The following is a 23,665-nucleotide window of genomic DNA, read 5'->3' as shown; positions in this document are numbered from 1 at the left end:
GTGTACCTCACCCCTCATGGTAATGTACATGTGTGTCAGTGAAAAATGCCAATAAAAAGGTGTTAGCATGTGGACCTAATGTGCTGTTCCAGTCTCTTCTGTACCTAAGGTCCATCACCGTTCCCTTTGGATCCTTACGTAATTCGGTATCTCCGATACACACGATCGAACAGCGGAGGAGTGGTACTCAAGCGTCAACTTTAGGTTACAATATCTCCGGATGTAATTAACATTTTACAATGCAACAAACGGCACTGATTACGTATTTGTTTATATGTTCAGATGTGCTAACAAAGCTAACGGGGTTCCATTTAAAAAAAACGTAGGTTTGTGTTAAAAAACATACTTCCGTGCATTTTTTTATGGTTTGTATTAACCAATTACACTAGCCGCTCTCCTCACGTTCGGTCTGTGGAATCGATTCGTCAGTATTTGATGTGGTTTACGAAATATATCCAGCGGTAATGTTAGGTGACTCACCCTGTATAAGTCCACTGGTGAATAAAAAAAAAAAAAAAATGATAACCGTCCTTAATGTGGATTCTGCAACATAATCGTCTCTTACGTTTAGACATTATATCGGTATAGTGCCTTGCGGCAAGTCATGTGGACAGCGAAAGGTTGTAACAAACTGGTGGAGCATTCTCACGGTAAGCTATGTGGGTTGGTCATGGAGCTCTTGGACATATGGCGGTCGCTGCGGCGAACGTGACGTTTCAGTCGCTGGCGGCAGCAGCATCGTCGGGGCGTTGCAACACGTGCTGCACCAGCTCTCCGGACACGCGCATGATGACGCCGGTGCCCGCCGCTTTGACCCCGAGTTCACCACCCCCTCCGCCCGCGGCGCCCGCGACGCCGCCACCGCCACCGCCGGAAGGCCGCGGCGCGGTGCACTTCTTGCGGTGCGTGCGCATGTTGCTGGCCTGGCTGAAGCGAGCGCCGCAGAGGTCGCAGGCGTGCGGCCGCAGCCCCGTGTGGCAGGACATGTGCGCCTTGAGGTGGTGCTTCTTGGTGAACGCCTTGGCGCACTCGCCGCAGCTGTACGGCCTGATGCCCGAGTGCAGGCGCTGATGGAGAATCATGTTGCTGCGGTCCGCGAACCGCTTCCCGCACACCTGCGCCGATTATAACAAACAGCTCTCAGCTCGTGCCCCAACCGCTTCCCGCACACCTGCGCCGATTATAACAAACAACTCTCAGCTCGTGCCCCAAACTCAATCACACTGGAGTCCTACAGGTTACCGACTTGGGTCGCCTTCCACACGACTGCTTAGATCTAACAAATGTTGCTGTAGTATGATGACCTTCCAAGCATATCGAAAGGTACAAGTCCCAAGTATCACGATCCTGCTAAATATGACAAGAGGATGCAAGCCGCCGAGCCGAGACGCTAGTACGACAGGCTGAAGTGACACATTGCAGGTTTTCCTGTACTTCATTTCAGACGCGTGGTTTTGGTTTCTTCTCTTCTTTATTTTCACCAACACTTGTATCAATATAACGAACCAGGTTTCTCCAGAAAGAAACAGTGGTAATAGTGGTAACCAGTGTGGTGCAAATGTCGTACTATACAGGGTGGTCCATTGATAGTGACGCGGGCCGTTGTCAGAGTTGGCGAGGCGAGCGCATCGCTGCCGTTGCGCGCTTCGCTTACTCGGCCGTTGAGAGCTCGTGAAGAGGTTTTCTGCGCTGTGGGCGCCGCGGAGAGCAAATTGTCGTGCGTTGTTTTCACATCGCGTGCAGATTGTCGTGTTCCGCGCCTCGCAGCATGGGAAAGAAGGGTGCGCAGAGGAAACCTGCCGCTACGAAGGGTCCTTCGTTCGAGCCGCAAACGTGGCCGACCACAGGGCGATCAAGGTCGCAGTGGCCGACCACACCGTCGACGCGCCGCCGGCGCGTGAGAAGGCACCTTCCGTAGGAAGGATGAAGACGACCGAGGCACTCCTCAAGGGGTTACCTCGGTGCTGTGATGAGGCAGCGGTCCGGGAAGGGCTGCTGCGAGCCGGGTTTGGTAATGCAACCGCAAGGTTGCGCAAACGGACCAACAGGAAGAGGGCGCCGCTCTTTGCCGTGACCGTGCAAACGGTCGGCGGCGGGATCGACATCTTCGACTTGCGGAAGTTGCTGGGCTTCCCGGTTACGACAGAGGCTCTCCCGATCGCCACGGACCCCCAGCCCCAGTGCTTCAGGTGCGAGGGCGAGGGCCACGTTGCGAAGTATTGCCGCAACGCGGCGCGGTGCGTCAAGTGCTCAGGCGGGCACGACAGCCGCGCCTGCGACCGCGGCAGCAACGTTCTGCCGACTTGTGTCCGCTGTGGCGGCCCGCACGTCGCCAGTTGGCGCGGTTGCGCGGCTTTCTCAGGCCGCAACCGTGCCGGGGGCGGCGAGGCGGCCGCGGCCGCACCGACGCAGCGGCAGAAGCGAAGACGACGTCGGAAACGGCGTAGGGCGCAGAACAGCCCGGCGCAGCTGAGGGACGGCGCAGTAGCAGATCGGAAACGGGCAGCCAGGACGCAGCTCGCTCTCCCGTGAAGAAACGTGACCTCGAACTCGGCACCGCCGTGAAGGAGGCCACAGCAGCCCTCAAAGCCGTCATGGCGGCGGAGAGGGCTGCCTTCGCAGCCGCCGTGGCTGCAGAGAAGGAAGAGGCCTTGAGGCAACTGCGAGCAGTCTTCGCCCAAGGCCTCAGCGCAGTCGTACCTGCGAATACTCCTGCGACCTCGCAGAAGGACGTTCGCGCGCCTATCCCAGCGGTTGCCCCAGCAGCACCGCAGGTGAAAGGCGCAAAGAAGAAAACCGCCGCCCCAGCGGAACCGGTGGCGACGCCGACCGCTGCGGGAGCGGCCCCTCCAAGGGACCGAGAAGACAGAAAGGCAGCCCTCATCGCGCAAGCGCGAGCGAGCGGCGTGCATTTCTCCGACGCTCAAGCCGCGCTGCTCTCTGAACAAACGGAGCTGCTCGAAGCTACACTGCAGGAGACCTGCGCCGTGCAGTAGAGGAGGACGCTGAACGGTAGCCGATCGCCGCCGTTCTGCACCAGCCTGATGAAGATGTACCATGTCACTGACGACAAGGCGCAGCAGAGGGCCTAACAGCAACGCATGCGTTGCCGCGCCGAACTCTTATGTTACAGGGAGGAAGCCACTGCGGCCGGCCCAGGAGACTACAAGCGAGTCCAGCCGCATAACCCGGACTGACGCAGCTAACTAACACGCAGCACATAGGTAACGATGCACGATACCTCACGCTAACCTCACCTCACCTTGCATGCTCTGTCGCAGCTAGCAAGCCGCTACTGCCCTTACTACCCGTCCTGCTGTCGCAGAGGTTTTTTTCCCTTGGCGCTGGCCTTGGCACTTTTTTTCCTCTGCCCTTACAACCGCTACCCTTCAATCGTTTTCGACCACTTCTATCTCCTGATGGACCATGTTAATGGGTAATCTTACCCAGACGCATGGATAACATCACAGCTCGCATCCTGTGACGCCTGATTGAAAAACTAACATGTTTACGGAGGTGACAGTAGAACTTTTGGTTTGGTCACCACGTTGGTGTGGGCGTGGAGGGGCCCCATCCTTAAAACGTGACGCGGGCCAAATATCTCACGAAATAAGCATCAAACGAAAAAGCTACAAAGAACGAAACTTGTCTAGCATGAAGGGGGAACACAGATGGCGCTATGGTTGGCCTGCTAGATGGCGCTGCCATAGGTCAAACGGATATCAACTGTGTTTTTTTAAATAGGAACCCCCATATATTATTACATATTCGTGTAGTACGAAACGAAATATGAATGTTTTAGTTGGACTACTTTTTTCGCTTTGTGATAGATGGCGCTGTAATAGTCACAAACACATGCCTCACAATTTTAGACGAACAGTTGGTAACAGGTAGGTTTTTTAAATTAATACACAGAACGTAGGTACGTCTGAACATTTTATTTCGGTTGTTCCAATGACACATGTATCTTTGCGAACTTATCATTTCTGAGAACGCATGCTGTTACAGCGTGATTACCTGTAAATACCACATTAATGCTATAAATGCTCAAAATGATGTCCGTCAACCTCAATGCATTTGGCGATACGTGTAACGACATTCCTCTCAACAGCGAGTAGTTAGCCTTCCGTAATGTTCGCACATGCATTGACAATGCGCTGCCGCATGTTGTCAGGCGTTGTCGGTGGATCATGATAGCAAATATCCTTCAACTTTCCCCACAGAAAGAAATCCGAGGACGTCACATCCCGTGAACGTGCGGGCCATGGTATGCTGCTTCTACGACCAATCCACCTATCATGAAATATGCTATTCAATACCGCTTCAACCGCATGCGAGCTATGTGCCGGACATCCATCATGTTGGAAGTACATCGCCATTCTGTCATGCAGTGAAACATATTGTAGTAACATCGGTAGAACATTACGTAGGAAATCAGCATACATTGCACCATTTAGATTGCCATCGATAAAATGGGGGCCAATTGTCCTTCCTCGCATAATGTCGCACCGTACATTAACCCGCCCAAGTCGCTGATGTTCCACTTGTCGCACCCATCGTTGGTTTTTCGTTGCCAAATAGTGCATATTATGCCGGTTTACGTTACCGCAGTTGGTGAATGACGCTTCGTCGCTAAACAGAACGCGTGCAAAAAATCTGTCATTGTCCCGTAATTTCTCTTGTGCCCAATGGCAGAACTGTACACGACGTTCAAAGTCGTCGCCATGCAAATCCTGGTGCATAAAAATATGGTACGGATGCAATCGATGTTGATGTAGCATTCTCAACACCGACGTTTTTGAGATTCCCGATTCTCGCGCAATTGGTCTGCTACTGATGTGCGGATTAGTCGCGACATCAGCTAAAACACCTACCTGGGCATCATCATTTGTTGTAGGTCGTGGTTGACGTTTAACATGTGTCTGAACACTTTCTGTTTCCTTAAATAACGTAACTATCCGGCGAACGGTTCCGACACTTGGGTGATGTCATCCAGGATACCGAGCAGCATACATAGCACACGCCCGTTGGGCATTTTGATCGCAATAGCCATACATCAACACGGTATCGACCTTTTCGCAATTGGTAAACGGGCCATTTTAACACGGGTAATGTATCACGAAGCAAATACCGTCCGCACGGGCGGAATGTTACGTGATACCACGTAGGTATACGTTTGTGACTATTACAGCGCCATCTATCACAAAGCGAAAAAGTGGTACAACTAAAACATTCATATTTCTTTACGTACTACATTAATATGTAATAAAAATGGGTGTTCCTATTTAAAACAAAAAACGCAGTTGATATTCGTTTGACCTATGGCAGCGCCATCTAGCGGGCCAACCATAGTGCCATCTGGTTTCCCCCTTCAAGCTAAACAAGTTTCATTCTTTGTAGTTTTTTGGTTTGATGCTTATCTCGTGAGATATTTGTCTTGGTCACTATCAATGGACCACCCTGTATATTATGATCCTTTACTATGATCACGCCTCACTGCAAATGCCCGACATTGACTAATATTTTTACCACTGATCCTTTCCGAAGAAATACGATTCGCTGTAGCAATACAGGTGTTTGGTAGAAGAACAGGAGAAAGCTTAGATTCGATAGCAGTACGGGAGACTTCCAGATTCCCTCATTATCTGGTCAGGGCAGCGACGCTGGTCGAATATCGATGTTCTAATGTTGTTTCTAGTGGGCTCCTAAGATTTCTACTTCTGAAAAAACGTATTAGAAGCGCATCGTACTTCAACAGCATTTATTACACCTAAGTTATTGCTACAGTCATGCCAAAGTGAAGTGTCTTCCATGACCGAGTGCTTCCCTTGTAAGAACTTTACAACTTCTGTGTAGGTGGAAAATATAATTCAGTGTCAGTCACAGAGTATTTACTTCCTCAATCATGTATTTCGACAGTTAAACCACCATTACAAGTAGGAAAGTATATTTTACATCGCTTTGTGTGTGGCGAGTATCGATGATTCCTTGTGGCAATACGTGAATAAATCAAGAGGCTACTTTGCTTATTTTACTGTTATTAATTAAATGAATTAGCGTCTAAAGATGTAACACAGTAATTTTACGTAATAGTTGGACAAAAACAGAAGATGCTTTAGGACGTTTATGTTCTTCCCTGTTTCCTTATCCATTTTAGGTATCATTTGTAGTCCTTGCAGTATAATGTATAATGAATAACTCTGTACCACAACAACAAAGACAATGAATCTGCGTGTCCTATGACTTAATGATGCAGTTGAAAGTAAAGGAAGAAAACGATGTAGCTCAGGTACTGAAACGGTGTCAAACAGCTAGAAGTGTTTGTGGCAACATAGTGTAACTTTCCTACGCTTACGCCATCGAAGCTACTTTACATTTTATATGTAAACACACTTGTATTACGTCAGAGACATGGCCTATGACCACGGTATCAAAATTATACGCGGAGAGTTGATTGTTTCTTTTTTTAATCTGAAATCGTCGTGGGGACACGGAATAAGATTTCTGTAGCAATCTTGGTGGCGTATGACATCGTTCATCGAGTTCAGGTAGTTCTAAACTGCAGAAACAAGTTCATAAAAATGCAAGGGATGCAAAAATGTGTCACACGTCGAAGTAGAGTGGTTCAATACTTTTTGCAAACAAAGGAACGATATCTAACGAGGGCACAAATTTGAGATACGGAAATGCTAATTGTGCCCCAAATTCGTCAATGCTTTTTAGGAATTATTTCACAATGAGTCAATCTGCTATCACGTTAAGAACGTCAGTCGATTTCTGAGACTTAAAAAGAATTAAATGCATTCTTACACGCTTCTGGCATATATACAGCAGGAACTCTAATCAGAAATGAGGACTGAGAGGACATTCCTGGAAGTGAACTGAAGGTCATACCTGGCTGTGACCAGTATTTGCCTGCTGTAAAACGACCAGGCTAGTTGCATGTACCTTGACAACTGATATGGACCTGATACTTGTTGCTACATCAACAAACAGATTATAGGAAGATTTAACGTGTGAAGCTTGTCTTTAATCAGCTAAACAAGTAGATTTAAGATCTGTATAATATGATACGCTCAGAGGCTAGCAGAGTCTCTCAGCGCAATTGGACTTTGTACTATGGGAAAAGTGCTTCAACTACTTGGTGAATATTTTGACCAAAGTATCACAAGTCTTGAAAAACGTATTAGAGTAACCCGAGGAATATTCAGATTGTAAAGACTGAAGTGAAACTAAACCGAAGGAAAGTGGTTTTTAAAGGGAAGATGGCAGAAATGCCATTTTATCCATTGACTGCGTAGCGTACTGCGATTCATCACGCTGCAGCTGTATTAGGCGTAAATATTTCAAAGTGGTTAGTTGAGACTAATAACGGACAAGTGTGAGGTTCGTACTGAGATCTGATTTATAAGAGTGAAAGGCTTTACAGTTGCCGAAGCTCATCACAAATACGTCTGTTAATAGCTACAGTGAATTGGAAAACTTTCCAACTTCGTGTCAGGGACTTCAAAACTTGAAAATGTTTATGCCATTCATCCATCACTTTAACTACTAGACTGAACGACATGTTCAAGCTGAAATTAATGAACAGTTGCACGTAACCATAAACTTAGTTACAATTAAACGTGAATCGGTTTTTGGAATAGAAAAAGACGAAGACTCACTGAACTTTTGATTTAGTTAAACACTCGTTACTAATGCTTACGTCTTCTGAGAGACGCTAGCAAACTGCTTTGTCAAACTCACAACAAATGGTGAGCAGTTTTGCTTTGGAGAAGTGGTTTACTGTATTTGAGAACCGTGTGTAGCGTAATGAAAATGACATAATCTTTCTCTCACACATCGCTAGTCTCTATCAGATACTATCAAATTTCATGAGAATACTAAATGGAATGGCAATGATATTGTGGAAGTGCTCATAAAATTTATGAGAGAGAAAGCAGAATACATCAACGATATTGGTATAAAAACGAGAAACATATTTATAAAATGTATGGACATCACTGATTTCTATGTGCTTTAATGATACAGAAATAAGATTAGAGGCCAAAGGGTAATTCAGTTCATGAAGAATGAAGATAGATAGTGACAGTGATATTTTCCCCTCTTCGTAAAGTGTCTACATACATAATTGTCTTTTTAGTACTTTGTGACCAGATGTCCTTGCTGAAGCCACTGTCGCCAAGGTAACATGAGAGAGAGAAAGTCTCAGAGCCATCTGTTTGTTTTGTGAGTTATCGTCTCGTAACTCCTTGTGTATCATATTCTCTGGTGTGGAATCTTGGTGCCTGCCCAGCATGTGCCTAAACAAACCTGGGAAACTGCGTGACATGAACTAGCTCACTGCGCGTTACCCTATACGAGTAGATCTGTTTTGAAAAGGCGCAGAAAAGTATTAGCTACCCAAAGTAGAAATAAACTGGAAGTAAAGCACGTCCTCGGAAACGTACCTCACAGGTGAAGGGCTTCTCACCGGTGTGCGTGCGCATGTGCTGGATGAGCAGCGTCTTGCGCGTGAAGGCCTTGTCACACAGTGTGCAGACATGAGGTCGCAGCCCCGTGTGTGTGCGCATGTGCGTGTTGCAGGTGACGCGCTGGTTGAAGCGCCGCCCGCATTCGGCGCACGCATACTCTTTCCGGTTGCGGTGGATCTTCATGTGCGAGCTGAGGTAGCCGCCGTTGTTGAACACCTTGCCGCACTCTGGACACACCGCCGCGAACTCTTGCGTTCCCGCGTGCACCGACACGTGGTACTTGTAGTTGCGCACCTGGGTGAATGCTTTACCGCACTCGGCGCACTGGAACGGCTTCTCTCCAGTGTGCGTGCGCGCGTGCACCTGCAAAGCAGGATACAATGTATTTGAGGGCGCTCTTCTAGGCTGTATGATTGAACTGTAAATTTCATTTACTTCTGCAGTACGAAAGCTGCCGAATATTTGCATTAGCCTTTCGTCTGATACCACGTCATCCTCCATCTATTTCTTTACAGTGCGTAGAGCTGCCAAAAAACTAATCACTCTACTAACCTCATGCTAATAACTACTAATACGCATCCAACCTTCATCATGACCTAGTTTTGACGACGAAAGGACACCAGAAGACTGTTCAGTTATGCCATATACAGCAGAATTCAGTTATCGATCATTAAATCTCGGGAGCTACCAAACTGCGAGGTTGTCGTCTGCTACCAATCATCAGAGGTTCCAAATACTACACGCTTTTTCTGTGGGATGAAGACCTGGTGATTTATCAGATACGTCGAGATGAATACGACGCCTGAGCGTTCATCAAACTAGCCCCATAAGCACAGCTGCTCTCAAAGAAGATGGGATTGTCCACAACACATGCAACCTGTACAAGAAATGGCAAACTTGGTCGCCGAGAATTTAAAAGTAAACATTCTAGCTCATGTTTACAGTAACCTGAACAGGAGAAATCATGTCATGGTATAGTGATGGAACATCTTTGTCCCTCCATTAGTGTTCCGATGACAGTATTCCATGATTCAAAATCTTCAGGAAGGAATGTAAAACTATATATATGTTTTTCTTCCTTTCTTAACCTTCTGAGTATGAGAGCACATTGTGCTCCTGCCGGAGATAAAACGAGTACAATATGGATTTGTTATAAAATTTTATGGGGTTAGAACAGGAACGTCTTATTCTTGGTTATATGTGTGGTTACTAGATTTTTTTTTATTTCTTGCGTGCCTGAGTGCGTACTAGCCACAGTCTAGTGCTCTAATAACCATCTTTCTTATGAATAGGGGTTGTGATTCCTTTGTTCCGACATGAGCTGAGTTCGTGACCCTTCTTTCACAGCTCCAGGCAGTGTTGGCTTCGGTAAGACAGCTGGAGGCTGTTGTGGATGGGCCTCACCGTGGGGGAAAGAACGTGGGAATTTGAAGAAGTCCACCATGTGTCACATGACTCCAGTCACTACACTGCTTTGGCTGCCTCGGGTAATGACCATACTGGGAATGACCCCTCACCTGTGTCACCTGTGGTCGAATGAGAAATCGTTCAAAGGTGTGACAGACAGGAGGGCTTTCACAGCTCTTGCGATGAGGTGCAATCTGTGGCTGCGAACACCCCTGAGTCAGATGCAGGCCCTCACCCTGTTCCAGAAGAAGCCTCTTGACCTGCAATGTCTGGGCATTTACAGAGGGTCAGAATCCTGTTTGTTGGTAGCGCCAACATTTTGCAGGTAATGGCGCTGGCTCCTGTTAGAATCTCTTGCGTGATGAAGGTGTAATTCACCATCTTTAACATCGTCAACAGAACGGACAGTGGCGCTAAGCCGAAAGGAGGGTCTGAAATTGGAGGCTCAGAAAGGTCTGCGACCGTGTAGGCTACAGATTCGCCGCATGGTGGTGGGTTTTCGGATTCTGTTTAATACATCAGTTATCACCTACACATAGAAAGCGGCTACACAGGTAGCAGGGGCTGTATGGAGGGGACACTGTGGTTTTTGGGTTAGAGGGTCTGAGGAAACTACAGAAACGGCGTGTGCTGGTAAAACACATGCAAGAAGACTTTGCAATATTCGATATTTTAGTTGTAGACTGCTGCAGTTTTGTTGGGAAAGAACAAAAGCTCGAAGAGCTAACGGAAAGCACTGAAGCTCAAATTGTCGTACGTACAAAAAGATGGCTACAACAAAGAAAACATTATCCAAAATTTGTGCAGAGGATGTAACCACTTTCTGAAGTGATGGGTTAAATAAAGCTGGTGGTGTAGTGTTCACTGCTATCCGAAGTAAATTATCTGCCAGTGACATTGAAGCAGATAGTTCATGGGATTCATTCTTCACAACCAGAATAAGCTAATAATTGGTTACTTTTACCGACTGCCTTTCTCATATAATACAATTGCTGAACAGTTTAAGGAAAACTTTAGTCTAATTTCAAGTAAATGGTTCCCTCATACATTTATAGTTTGTGGGACCTTCAATCTACTGTCGATATGTTGGCGAAAATACGCGTTTAAATTCTGTGGTAGGTAGAGAAACGCGTTCTCAGAAAATTATTTGAAACAGCTTCTTCAGTAGCCTACCCAAAGTGTAAATATCTGTGAAGACACACTTGACGTTTTAGTAAGAAATAATCATAAGTAAATAGGGACCATCATGTTGGATACAGGAATTAGTGACCACAAGGTTCTCGTAGCAAGACTGAATACCACAATATTGAAACTCGGCAAACGCTAACACAGAATAAATACGTTTAAAAAAGCATGTAAAAATTAGTTTAGTGCCCTCCAAAGAGACAGTCCTCACAGTAATAGTGCTAGTCGGTCTCTGTCGCAGCTTGCATTGTTGCCAAATGTATTCAAGATGTGGACTAAGGCAGTGGCCATACAGGTGGCAACATTGCAACATGTCATGGGGGGAAATTGAAATTATAACAGGAAAATAGGGCAATTAGGCTGCCTCCACTAACGTAACTACCCCCTCCCCCACTGCTATGATGTCACCCACCCCTCTCAACCCACCGATGATGACAACCCTGGAAATGGCCAGTCTCTATCCAGCTACCAGAGTGGAAGGATAGGTCAGTGCTCTTTATTTTTGGTGAGAATTGGTAATTCTGAGCTGGAGGGGAAGGCAGTGTACTTAATTAATTATTCATTTGTAGCTCTATTGGCTACCTCCAGTAACCTAACTCATATGTGTATGGTTCGACTCGTTTTATCTTTGGTGAGAAACGGTAATACTGTACTCGAGAGGAAGGCAGGGTACTTAACTAATTAATTTATTTATAGCTCAGTTAGGCTATCTCCAGTAACCTATATCAGAGATCTGTGTGTTTGCCTCGAATGCCGGAACCGACTGAGCTAGTCCAAACAATTCCAACAGATGGCACTGTTGGCCTCCACACACCTCACCCCACTCCTATTATGTAACCCACCGTCACCACCACCACTCCCATGGAAATGGTGGGAAACTGTCAGTCTCTGTCCAGCTGCCAGAGAGGATGGTTAGAATTCTGTACTTTATTTATTTTTGCTAGGAAACTGAAGTAAAGATGGCTACTAATTACACATCTATATACATCATGCTGCACAATGAGGGCCTAAAATCGCAATATGGCTCAAAATTGAAGATGTTACTTAACCAGCTCTGTGCTGCTGGGAAAATAAATTGACGATACCACTTGAAACTCTTGGCAGGTGGACTCAAAATAAATAATAACCATACATAGGACGCTCCCTTCACCTACAAGTCGAAATAAATATCTTTTCTCCATTTGTGAACTGGCAGGAAAAAGATGTGGTCTAAAATGATAACTAAAATAACTCCATAAACTGGTATATGCATAGAAATTATCTAGAAACAAGAACTGCAGAGATGTTAAAAAATCGGAGTACACACATCTGCTACTGTAGTGTTCATCACTTACATGAAACGTTTAGTGGGCTTAGTTTATATTTGTTGCAGGGTTCAGGAATGTTAAGGCACCTATTTTTTATATTCTTCACTTTTCGAAGCCCAGTTCTACAACGGAAAAGTCACAGTGGTCTCGTCACAGATGGGAAAATCAGAACTACATATCTAAAAGTTCACGACATCTTTAGAAACCCACAACAGATCGCGAGAAAAACACACACACATAGCATATCGGATGTTAAAAGATTCTCCTAGAATTCGAAGCACTGTTCTACAGACAAGAGAAATGGGTGGAATTTTCGGTAAATTTCGATGTGTTACAGCTACTGGTCTGGAGCTCTAATGGCCGGTGGGAGCAGCAGCCCACCTGTCCATACCAGAGAAGGCTGGTCAGCTTACACGAGTCTCTGGAAACTTGAACAAAGAAGGCACCAAGCGACTCTCTCACGCCTCATAACATTCCATAGATGCCTCGTTTCGTCCCTGGCTTCTTCGAACCAGTCTGTAGAGACTCCTATACCACTCCACAATAAATGTCATGACTCTCTGACGTAAAGGAGCTTCCTGTGGATGGTGCTTGCTGTTTGGTTCTTGCCGAATTTACCTGCCAAAATGCTGCTGCTGATGTGGGAGGACTGACCACCACTTTATATGGACGGAAAAATTACGAGAATTTCAGCGGATGTTTTCTTACAGATTGAAAAATACATACAGCAGTTTTATTGCACTGCCAATAGATGATAAAATAAGGACAATATTGCCAAAGACACTAAGCCAATTACACTGCTCTGCTGGCCGAGCAGTTCTACGCGCTACAGTCTGGAACCGCGCGACCGCTACGGTCGCAGGTTCGAATCCTGCCTCGGGCATGGATGTGTGTGATGTCCTTAGGTTAGTTAGGTTTAAGTAGTTCTAAGTTCCAGGGGACTGATGACCTCAGAAGTTCCCATAGTGCTCAGAGCCATTTGAACCATTTGAACACTGCTCTGCTACGGAATCTTTTTGTCGTGAAACCGATCTCCAACATGGCTGTATCATCTAAAACGATTGTACCACCATGCCGTTGTATTAAACATAACTTCTGCATATAGCTATTAACTGCCCGGCGTCCTACATATACCACGAAGACAGATCCCAAAAACAGAAGCACATGCGCTGTATATAGTCGCGGTTTTAGGTATCCCCAGCAAGGTTGGTCATCGAGCATCGTGACCAACGGTCATGAGACAACTGCCCCTCACAAGTTCAGGCCTGATGCATGATCAAGGCTACCTCTACAGACAGCGCTCATTTTCCGAACTGGTGTAAGAAACTTGGGCTAGTTCCTGCAGTATGAAGGTATCTCCTAGCAGTACTATTTGTGGCCTGGCGTACTTGCTGCCATAGTTTCTGCAACGAGTTGCGATCATTTGCAGACTCTATGATTACCAGAATATTTAATTTCTAAGCTCTGTCGATGAGAACTGAAGCGTAGTCACGGATTAATTTACCGGTCTCGAAACGGATATCAGTTGCAATGTCCGCTTTTACATGTCAAGAAACGACAACATTTGCAACATTTTTATGCTGGAATTATCGAAAAGCATATTAAAATTTCCATAATGTTACCTATTTTTACACGATTTGAAGGCATATCATAGCATTTATCGCTTGCACAGTATAATTCTGAAGATAAAGATTGGAAATTATATCTTTAGAGAGAGAAAACAGTAGGGATGTGCTACAGACTATTCAGTAACTAGAAACGTATCTCGTAAGTAAAGACTTTTATGTGAATTCTCTGAAATAGAGGAAACTGGTCGTTCCACTCATATTTTTCATTAAGGAATATCGATTTCACTTACACAGCAGTTTCCAGATCAACTATACAGCAGATTGTAGATCATCCTTGCACTTTAAAAATTCAACTAAGATTTTGATACTCGTAATCATATGAGTTTCTCTGACAATCTTGATGCAAACAACACTTTACAATCGATTTTCTCTCAACTAAATAAAGACAGGAAATGTGTAGAAAGGCAGTATTCCTAAAAGTCGAACAGGTGACTTTTGAAACTTTTGGACTTGTTGGACAGGGGGAGAGAGAATCGTCTAACAACTTGTCTCATTACAGTACTAACAGAGAAGTGTGATGTCACTACCAATCACTTGCAGATCGACGACGGACTCAAGAACAGGATGCTTCATGCAAGCAATTAAACGTGTTTCTCGGAAAGTCTGACCCCCTTCCCCCCCCCCCCCCCCCTGGTAAAATAGTGAAATACCTGATTATTCTTCATGGATAAAGAGACTGAATAGTCAGTAACAGTATCCTTTCAAACATTCTGGTTGTACGGGTACTGTCTGAAAGTGGTCAGTGGCTAAGTATAGTCAGGCTCATGTAGGGAAAATATTAGATTGATCAAAGCTACTCTCCGACGCTTCTCACTGCTGATAGCTTTATTCATCCCTCATACTCACACATGTCGGAAACGTTTAGTACTGTAATATGTTCGCCTGTGCATATTGTCATTCATAAGATTTAGTATTATGCGTTAAACGATTGTTAATTCGTCTTAAGGTTTTACAGAAGAATTTCTCAGCATCCCTTCAGCTAGTAAGTTACACTGGTCAAGTGTACTCTTTGACTCACTTCACTGCTGATACCGTCATATCTATACCCGTCAAAAACTTTAATTGTCTGCCATTCGTTGGATTTAGTATCATGTGGGAGATGTTCACAATACTGCTCTCGAAAAAATTGACAGGAACGTTGCATTGCCGTATAACATAATCGATGCGAATTCCACTCAAAAATCCTTTCTAAATGCACTTACAGATCGTGCTCAAAGATAACCCAGAGCCGGCCGCAGCCAGCGAGCGTGGCCCCAATTGACGGGTGAGACGGCATGCGGAGTACTGTTATGATTTCAGTAGATTAATGTGGTGGAATGTCAGATCCCTTAATTGGGCAGGTAGGTTAGAAAATTTAATAAGGGAAATGGATATGTTAAAGTTAGATAAAGTGGGAACTAGTGAAGTTCGGTGGCAAGAGGAACAAGACTTTTGGTCAGATGAATACAGGGTTATAAATACAAAATCAGATAGAGGTAATGCAGGAGTAGGTATAATAATGAATAAAAAAAATAGGAGTGCGGGTAAGCTACTACAAACAGCATAGTGAACGCATTATTGTGGCTAAGATAGACACGAAGCCCATGCCTACTACAGTAGTACAAGTTTATATGCCAACTAGCTCCGCAGAGGATGAAGAAATTGATGAAATGTATGATGAGATAAAAGAAATTATTCAGGTAGTGAAGGGAGACGAAAATTTAATAGTCATGGGTGACTGGAATTCGAGAGTAGGAAAAGGAAGAGAAGGAAACATAGTAGGTGAATATGGATTGGGGTTAAGAAATGAAAGACGAAGCCATCTGATAGAATTTTGCACAGAGCATAACTTAATCATAGCTAACACTTGGTTCAAGAATCATAAAAGAAGGTTGTATACGTGGAAGGATCCTGGAGATACTAGTAGGTATCAGATAGATTATCTAATGGTAAGAGAGAGATTTAGGAACCAGGTTTTAAATTGTAAGACATTTCCAGGGGCAGATGTGGACTCTGGCCACAATCCATTGGTTATGAACTGTAGATTAAAACTGAATAAACTGCAAAAAGGTGGGAATTTAAGGAGATGGAACCTGGATAAAGTGACTAAACTAAAGGTTGTACAGAGTTTCAGGGAGAGCATAAGGCAACAATTGACAGGAATGGGGGAAAGAAATACAGTAGAAGAAGAATGGGTAGCTCTGAGGGATGAAGTAGTGAAGGCAGCACAGGATCAAGTAGGTAAAAAGACGAGGGCTAGTAGAAATCCTTGGGTAACAGAAGAAATACTGAATTTAATTGATGAAAGGAGAAAATATGAAAATGCAGTAAATGAAATTGAATTTAATTGATGAAAGGAGAAAATATAAAAATGCAGTAAATGAAACAAGCAAAAAGGAATACAAACGTCTCAAAAATGAGATCGACAGGAAGTGCAAAATGGCTAAGCAGGAATGGCTAGAGGACAAATGTAAGGATATAGAGGCTTATCTCACTAGGGGCACGATAGATACTGCCTACAGGAAAATTAAAGAGACCTTTGGAGAAAAGAGAACCACTTGTATGAATATCAAGAGCTCAGATGGAAACCCAGTTCCAAGAAAAGATGGGAACTCAGAAAGGTGGAAGGAGTATATAGAGGGTCTATACAAGGGCAACGTACTTGAGGACAATGTTATAGAAATGGAAGAGGATGTAGATGGAAATGAAATGGGAGATACGATACTGCGTGAAGAGTTTGACAGAGCACTGAAAGACCTGAGTCGAAACAACGCCACAGGAGTAGACAACATTCCATTAGAGCTACTGACGGCCTTGGCAGAGCCAGTCTTGACAAAACTCCACCATCTGGCGAGCAAGATGTATGCGACAGGCGAAATACCCTCAGACTTCAAGATTAATATAATAATTCCAATCATAAAGAAAGCAGGTGTTGACAGATGTGAAAATTACCGAACTATCAGTTTAATAAGTCACAGCTGCACAATATTATCATGAATTCTTTACAGACGAATGGAGAAACTGGTAGAAGCCGACCTCGGGGAAGATCAGGTTGGATTCCGTAGAAATGTTGGAACACGTGAGGCAATACTAACCCTACGACTTATCTTAGAAAATAGATTAAGGAAAGGCAGAACTACGTTTCTAGCATTTGTAGACTTAGAGAAAGCTTTTGGCAATGTTGACTGGAATACTCTCTTTCATATTTTAAAGGTGGCAGAGGTAAAATACAGGGAGCGAAAGGCTATTTACAATTTGTACAGAAACCAGATGGCAGTTATAAGAGTCGAGGGGCATGAAAGGGAAGCAGTGGTTGGGAAGGGAGTGAGACAGGGTTGTAGCCTCTCCCCGATGTTATTCAATCTGTATATTGAGCAAGCAGTAAAGAAAACAAAAGAAAAATTCGGAGTAGGCATTAAAATCCATGGAGAAGTAGTAAAAATTTTGAGGTTCGCCGATAACATTGTAATTCTGTCAGAGACAGCATAGCACCTGGAAGAGCAGTTGAACGGAATGGTCAGTGTCTTGAAAGGAGGATATAAGATGGACATCAACAAAAGCAAAACGAGGATAATGGAATGTAGTCGAATTAAGTTGGGTGATGCTGAGGGAATTAGATTAGGAAATGAGACACCTAAAGTAGTAAATGAGTTTTGCTATTTGGGAAGCAAAATAACTGATGCTGGTCGAAGTAGAGAGGATATAAAATGTAGACTGGCAATGCCAAGGAAAGCGTTTCTGAAGAAGAGAAATTTGTTAACATCGAGTATAGATTTGAGTGTCAGGAAGTTATTTCTGAAAGTATTTATATGGAGTGTAGCCATGTATGGAAGTGAAACATGGACGATAAATAGTTTGGACAAGAAGAGAATAGAAGCTTTCGAAATGTGGTGCTACAGAAGAATGCTGAAGATTATATGGGTAGATCACATAACTAATGAGGAGGTACTGAATAGAATTGGGGAGAAGAGGTTTGTGGCACAACTTGACAAGAAGAAGGGATCGGTTGGTAGGACATGTTCTGAGGCATCAGGGGATCACAAATTTAGCATTCGAGGGCAGTGTGGAGGGTAAAAGTCGTAGAGGGAGACCAAGAGATGAATACACTAAGCAGATTCAGAAGGATGAAGGTTGCAGTTAGTACTGGGAGATGAAGAAGCTTGCACAGATAGAGTAGCATGGAGAGCTGCATCAAACCAGTCTCAACACTGAAGACCACAACAACAAGAACAACAATGTGGTCCACTCTACTGGATCCAAATACAAATATGCACTCTGCCTCATGTGTAAAGATGGACGGGAGCTGGTCTAGAACAACAGCGTTGTTTCACAACACGTAACGTGTGGGGGCGTGTGTGTGTGTGTGGGGGGGGGGGGGGGAATCCATGTGTATGTGTGTGTGTGTGTGTGTGTGTGTGTGTGTGTGTGTGTGTGTTATGTGACCAGCGGTCCTCTCGTTTTGTGAATAATGGATTCTGTCGATCATTTTGACAAAGTGAGATACAGCTCACTAACCTCTCCATTGTCAAAACTTTCAACAGTAGCCTTCAACAATACATCTAATGCTGGATGCTTTCCGAGCAGACAGACAGAGAGAGAGAGAGAGAGAGAGAGAGAGAGAGAGAGAGAGAGGTAACAGCTGTCGAAAATAAACTGTTCTTTGTAAACATAATTCCTGTGTAGAATATCTCATGAACAGTTAAGCTTCTGACTTCCATGACGTTCTTGAACGCTGAGGAAATATGCTTTCTGCAAACCAACACGTACTGGCCCTGTGGACAATAGCAAAGTACCTGTCTGCTGACCACTCTTTCTTAAATGTATATCCAGCAACATACTGTTAGCATCTGAGGAAACACGTTCTCACATTGCTAAAGAATCATGAAAATCCTATACAGCAGCGTCATAGGGTATACTTCCTCTAAACATTGTCTTACCTGGTATAAAAGAGATCTGTTATTATATGTTATGTCCAGTAATAAAAAACGCCTGATTACCGCTGCAACTCACGAATCATATCGGTGGCCGCCGCTGTCCTCCGTCACGAAGTTCAAAGTGTACCGTGCATAGTGGAAACACTCGTATCTTTATTTAAACAAATACCTTGCAGGGGGTCACAGAAGCAACACTTGTATCTTTATTAAATAAAGATACAAATACCTTGCGAAGTTCACGATCAGCAGACAGATCGAGAATTCTACCACGGATTTGACTCAGAAATTTTCCAAGTTACGTGGAAAATTGATTATTCGCTAATTTCGAAGTGTTAAAGTAGTTTAGACACGAACAGAAATGAATAGGGCTACACCTTCTTTATGCGCAAATTTCACATTATTCGTTGATTTTAACGTAAATAGTCAGTGACTTGCTATGTAATCATCTAATGTCAGAAGGTCTATGAAGGGGTTGTTGTTACGTACACACTGTAAAACATGGACGGATCCTATGTTTTGCCTGACGAATTAGAAATTTGTCAATACCCTTAGCAACACTGTCTTCTTGTGAAACACGAGGGTGCACGACTTCGTCGTAAACCGGATCCAACAAGCTTTAAGATGAGTGCATTTCAGTCCAAGTAGAGGAACCTCCATCATTGCGATATCCCGCGATTTTCCAGAGACTTGGATTCGTGTTGCTGCTCGTATTGTCGCCAAGGCTGTCCGGCAAGGCGTGTAGTTTTGGCAGCTTTCTTGATTGTAGGCCGGTTGGTGATTTCTCTCCTCTGGTGGTAATGATGCCTTTCTCGTTCTGGGGGCTCTGGACGTAGAGCAGACCGCCGGTTCCGGCTTTGACGTATTGTTCCATCGTTGCATTTGGTTTATCGGACGTCAGGTAGCTTCAGCAAGATTATCTTTAGTCATACGGTAGACTGCCACTAGTCTGAGTTGCCATCTTGTGAAGTGTATGCAACTCTTGGCTGCCTATCTCATCGCTCGCAAAAGTGTTTGTTGCCGGACCTACTCAGAGGTCGATTCCTGGAGCACCATCTGGATCAGTTGGTTATTTTTTTACTTAACTTTTGCTATTGTATTTGCTGGTTTCAATTTTTTTTATATTATTGGCGTTCCTGACGTATAAGGCCTCCAGCCGTGATTGTGGTCATTTGCCTTAAAATTCTAATTTTGTATTTGTATTTAACCAGTAAGCCTTTAAAACTTTATTTACTGCCATTCCTGGCGTCTAATGCCGTCTGCTGTGTTTGTGGCGACTTGCCTTTAATATTTCAATACCTGTAATTTGTAAGTTGCAGCGAGTTTTAAACAATCCCTAATTTATTGCCATTCCTGGCGTGTAAGGCCTTCTGTCCAGATCACAGTGGCTTGCCTTTAAAACATTATCTGTTGTATCTGTATTTAATGGTGATTTGCTAAGTTGAAAGTCACTGAACACACTATTATCTATACTGATGTTTATTCCTTCATTAATACCGTGTGGTATTTTTTATTTATTGTTGAGTCTGGAATTACTGGTTTAAAATAAATTGTGTATAATTGTGTATAATTGTAAAAGGCAACCAAGAAACTGATTACAGCCCCATCCACAATCGTAACCGAATCCTGCTTTCCCTTGACTAATACCACGTCACATAAGCGTTTCAGAAAGGTAATGAACATTGCAGTAGCAGGTACGCGTACTCTGATCACTGCAGTCCTCCTTCCTCCATAATATCTACACGTATTCCACTATAGGGGGTTATTTCAGCTATCGTTTTTAATCTGGTCTCTTTTCTGCCTGTTCACAAGTGGAGCAGAGAAATTTATTTTGACTTGGAGGTGAAGAAAGCGTCCTATGTACTATGTAGAGTTACTACTTATTCTGAGTCTACCTGCTACTAGTTTCAATTGGTATTGTGAATTTTTCTTTCATCACAATAGCACCAATTGTGTGCCGTCGTCAATTTTGAGCCATACTGCGATTTTAGGCACTCATTGTGTACCTCTGTGTACATATATGAGTAATTAATAGCCATCTTTACTTCAGTTTACCACCAGAATAAATGAAGTGCACTAATCTAACTGTCCTCTCTGGCAGCTGGACAGAGACTGACAGCTACAGCCATTTCCAGCGGGTTGAGTGGGGGTTGGGGGACGTCATAGGAGTGGGGAGATGTGTGGGATTGGCCAACAGTGCCCTCTGGTGGATGTAGTGTGAATTAGGACAGTCCCTGCGCGTTGAGTTGAACGCACGCACTACCGAATTACATTACTAGAGGTTGACCTACCGAGGAACAAATAAATAAATTAATAAAATACCCTGCCTTCCTCCCCAGCTTTGAATTACTGTTTCCCACCAAAAACAAATAACCTTCCTTTGTGGCAGCAGGGCAGAGACCGACAGTTCCCTTGCATTTCCAGCGGGTAAGATCATAGGAGAGATGTAGGGGTGGACGACGTCACAGGAGTGGGAGAGAATTGGGGAGGGTTAGATTAGTGGAGATAACCGAATTGTTCTATTTTTCCACCAAAATTTGAATTTCCAGCCATAACATCAGAGTCAAGTTGGTACATGTATGTCTCGCATCGTGGATCCGTCATCTTCGATAAATTTCACAACAATGCAACCTCCAGCTGAAACAGCCTAGCCCTACTACTCTTGACTTCTGTCACTCTTACTGTGTAAGCATGACCACATGTGATTTAAATTCAAAGAAGTAGTATCGAAGCCAATTGAGAGATATGCACTAAATAAATTAATAAGAGACGGTACTGATCCGCCATATTACACGAAATGGGACAGAACACTATTGCAGAATCAACGAAAAAGGTATAACAAATTTAAAAGAAAGCTGAACCCACAAGATTGGCTAAGTTTTATAGAATCTCTAAATATAGCCCCAACTACAGTGCGAGATAATTTTAATCGTTTCCACAACGCAACACTGTCTCGAAATCCGCCAAAAACCCAATGGGATTATGGTCGTAAGTAAAGTACACCAGCATCAAGATGCAATCAATACTTTCAATGGGTGATAACAATGGCGATGTTGTTGATGATGAGACTGATGACCTCAGATGTTAAGTCCCAGAGTACTTAGAGCCATTTGCCGATGGCAATACGACTAAATCAAAAATACCTACACCGTTTTCGGAAAGTCCTTCACCGAAGAATTCGAAGTAATATTCTTAGATTCGCATCAAGAACGACTAAAATTATGAGTAACATATAAATATATATCCTTGGTGTAACGAAGCAGCTTATATTAGTAAACGGAGGTCAGGCCTCCGGTCCAGATTGTAAACCAGTCACGTTCCTTACGGAGTATGCTCCACAATTATCAATCATACGCAATCGCTCGCTCGTTGAAAGATCCGTACCTAAAGACTGCGAAGTAGCGCAGCTTACAACAGTAACCAAGAAAGGAAGTATGAGTAATCCGCTGAATGACAGATCCATATCGCTAACGTGGATTAGCAGTAAGATTTTGGAACATATACTGTGCTCGAACGCTGTGAAATACCTCGAAGAAAACGATTTACTGACAAACAGCCAACACGGGTTCAGAGAATATCTTTCTTGTGACACACAACTAGCTCCTTATTCCCAGGAACTAATGAGAGTTATCGACAGTGGATGTCAAATTGGTTTTAAATTTTTAGATTTCTGGAAGGATTTTGGCACTCTTTCTAGCAAAGCTACTTCTAATAAAACAGAGTTTCTATGGAGTATCGTCTCCGTTATGCGACTGGAATCGGGATTTCGTATCAGAGAGGTTACACCTCGTTGTAATCGACGGAAAGTCAACGAGTGAAACAGAAACAATACTTGGCGTTCCACAAGGAAGTGGTATAGGCCCTCTGCTGTTTCTCGTATGCATAAACGATTTAGGAGACAATCTGAACAGCCCATATAGATTATTTGCTGCTGAAGCCGTCATTTTACGTCTGTGGAAGTCATCAGATGATCGGAACCAATTGCAAAATGGTTTAGACAAGATATCTGTATTGTGCGAAAAGTGGCATTTGACTTTCAATATTGAAAACTGTGAAGACATTCGCCTGAGTACTCAAATAAATCCAATAAATATCAGTTGCCCGGTAAATCACAGAATTAGACCACTTAAACTAAATATGTAGGATTTAAACTACTGATAACTTAAACTGGAATGATCTCATAGATAATGTTGTGCGGAAAGCAAACCAAAGACTGCTACTTAGAAAATCCAATAGGGCTGTTTAACTACGCTTATCAATTCTCTTCTGGAGTATCACTGTGTGGTGTGATATCCGCGCCAATTAGGATGGTTGGAGAACATCGAAAGAAAAGGTTAGCCTGTTTTGTATTGCCGCGAAATAGGGAAGAAAGTACCACGGATATGATATGCAAATTGGAGTGACGATTATTAAGACAAAGGCGTTTCTCGTTGCGATAGGATCTTCTCATGAAATTTCAGTACCACCTTTCTCCTCAGAGTGTGAAAATATTTTGATGGCGCCTACCTCGAAAGGGAGAAATGATCATCATAATAAAATAATAAAAATCAGAGCTTGCACGGAAAGATTTAAGCTTTCGGTTTTCCCGCGCGCTTTTCGAGACTGGAACGGTAGAGAAATTACTTGAAGAAGGTTCAGTGAACCGTCTGCTTGGAACTTAATTGTGGATTGCAGAGTAATCATGACGATGCAGATATAGACAGAGGTGCTACTGAAGCATTTGGTGAACTTATGCATGTATTGTTATGTAAATT

The 23,665-nt window shown here is 43.8% G+C and overlaps 1 protein-coding gene across 1 annotated transcript in view; it reads right to left on the bottom strand.

Annotated features, from left to right (window-relative positions):
• Window positions 1–716: 716 nt before the first annotated feature.
• Window positions 717–23,665, bottom strand: part of LOC124622805 (gastrula zinc finger protein XlCGF8.2DB-like) — a 42,362-nt gene continuing 19,413 nt past the window's right edge. The window contains exons 2-3 of the mRNA XM_047148595.1: window positions 8,451–8,837; window positions 717–1,115 (exon numbers count right to left, since the gene is read on the bottom strand). Coding sequence (XP_047004551.1) covers window positions 717–1,115; window positions 8,451–8,837 — 786 coding nt within the window. The remainder of the gene's footprint in view (window positions 1,116–8,450; window positions 8,838–23,665) is intronic.

Source organism: Schistocerca americana, chromosome 7, assembly GCF_021461395.2.
Source record: "Schistocerca americana isolate TAMUIC-IGC-003095 chromosome 7, iqSchAmer2.1, whole genome shotgun sequence".
NCBI classification, from domain to species: domain Eukaryota; kingdom Metazoa; phylum Arthropoda; class Insecta; order Orthoptera; family Acrididae; genus Schistocerca; species Schistocerca americana.
This window is presented reverse-complemented; position numbering and strand designations above follow the sequence as displayed.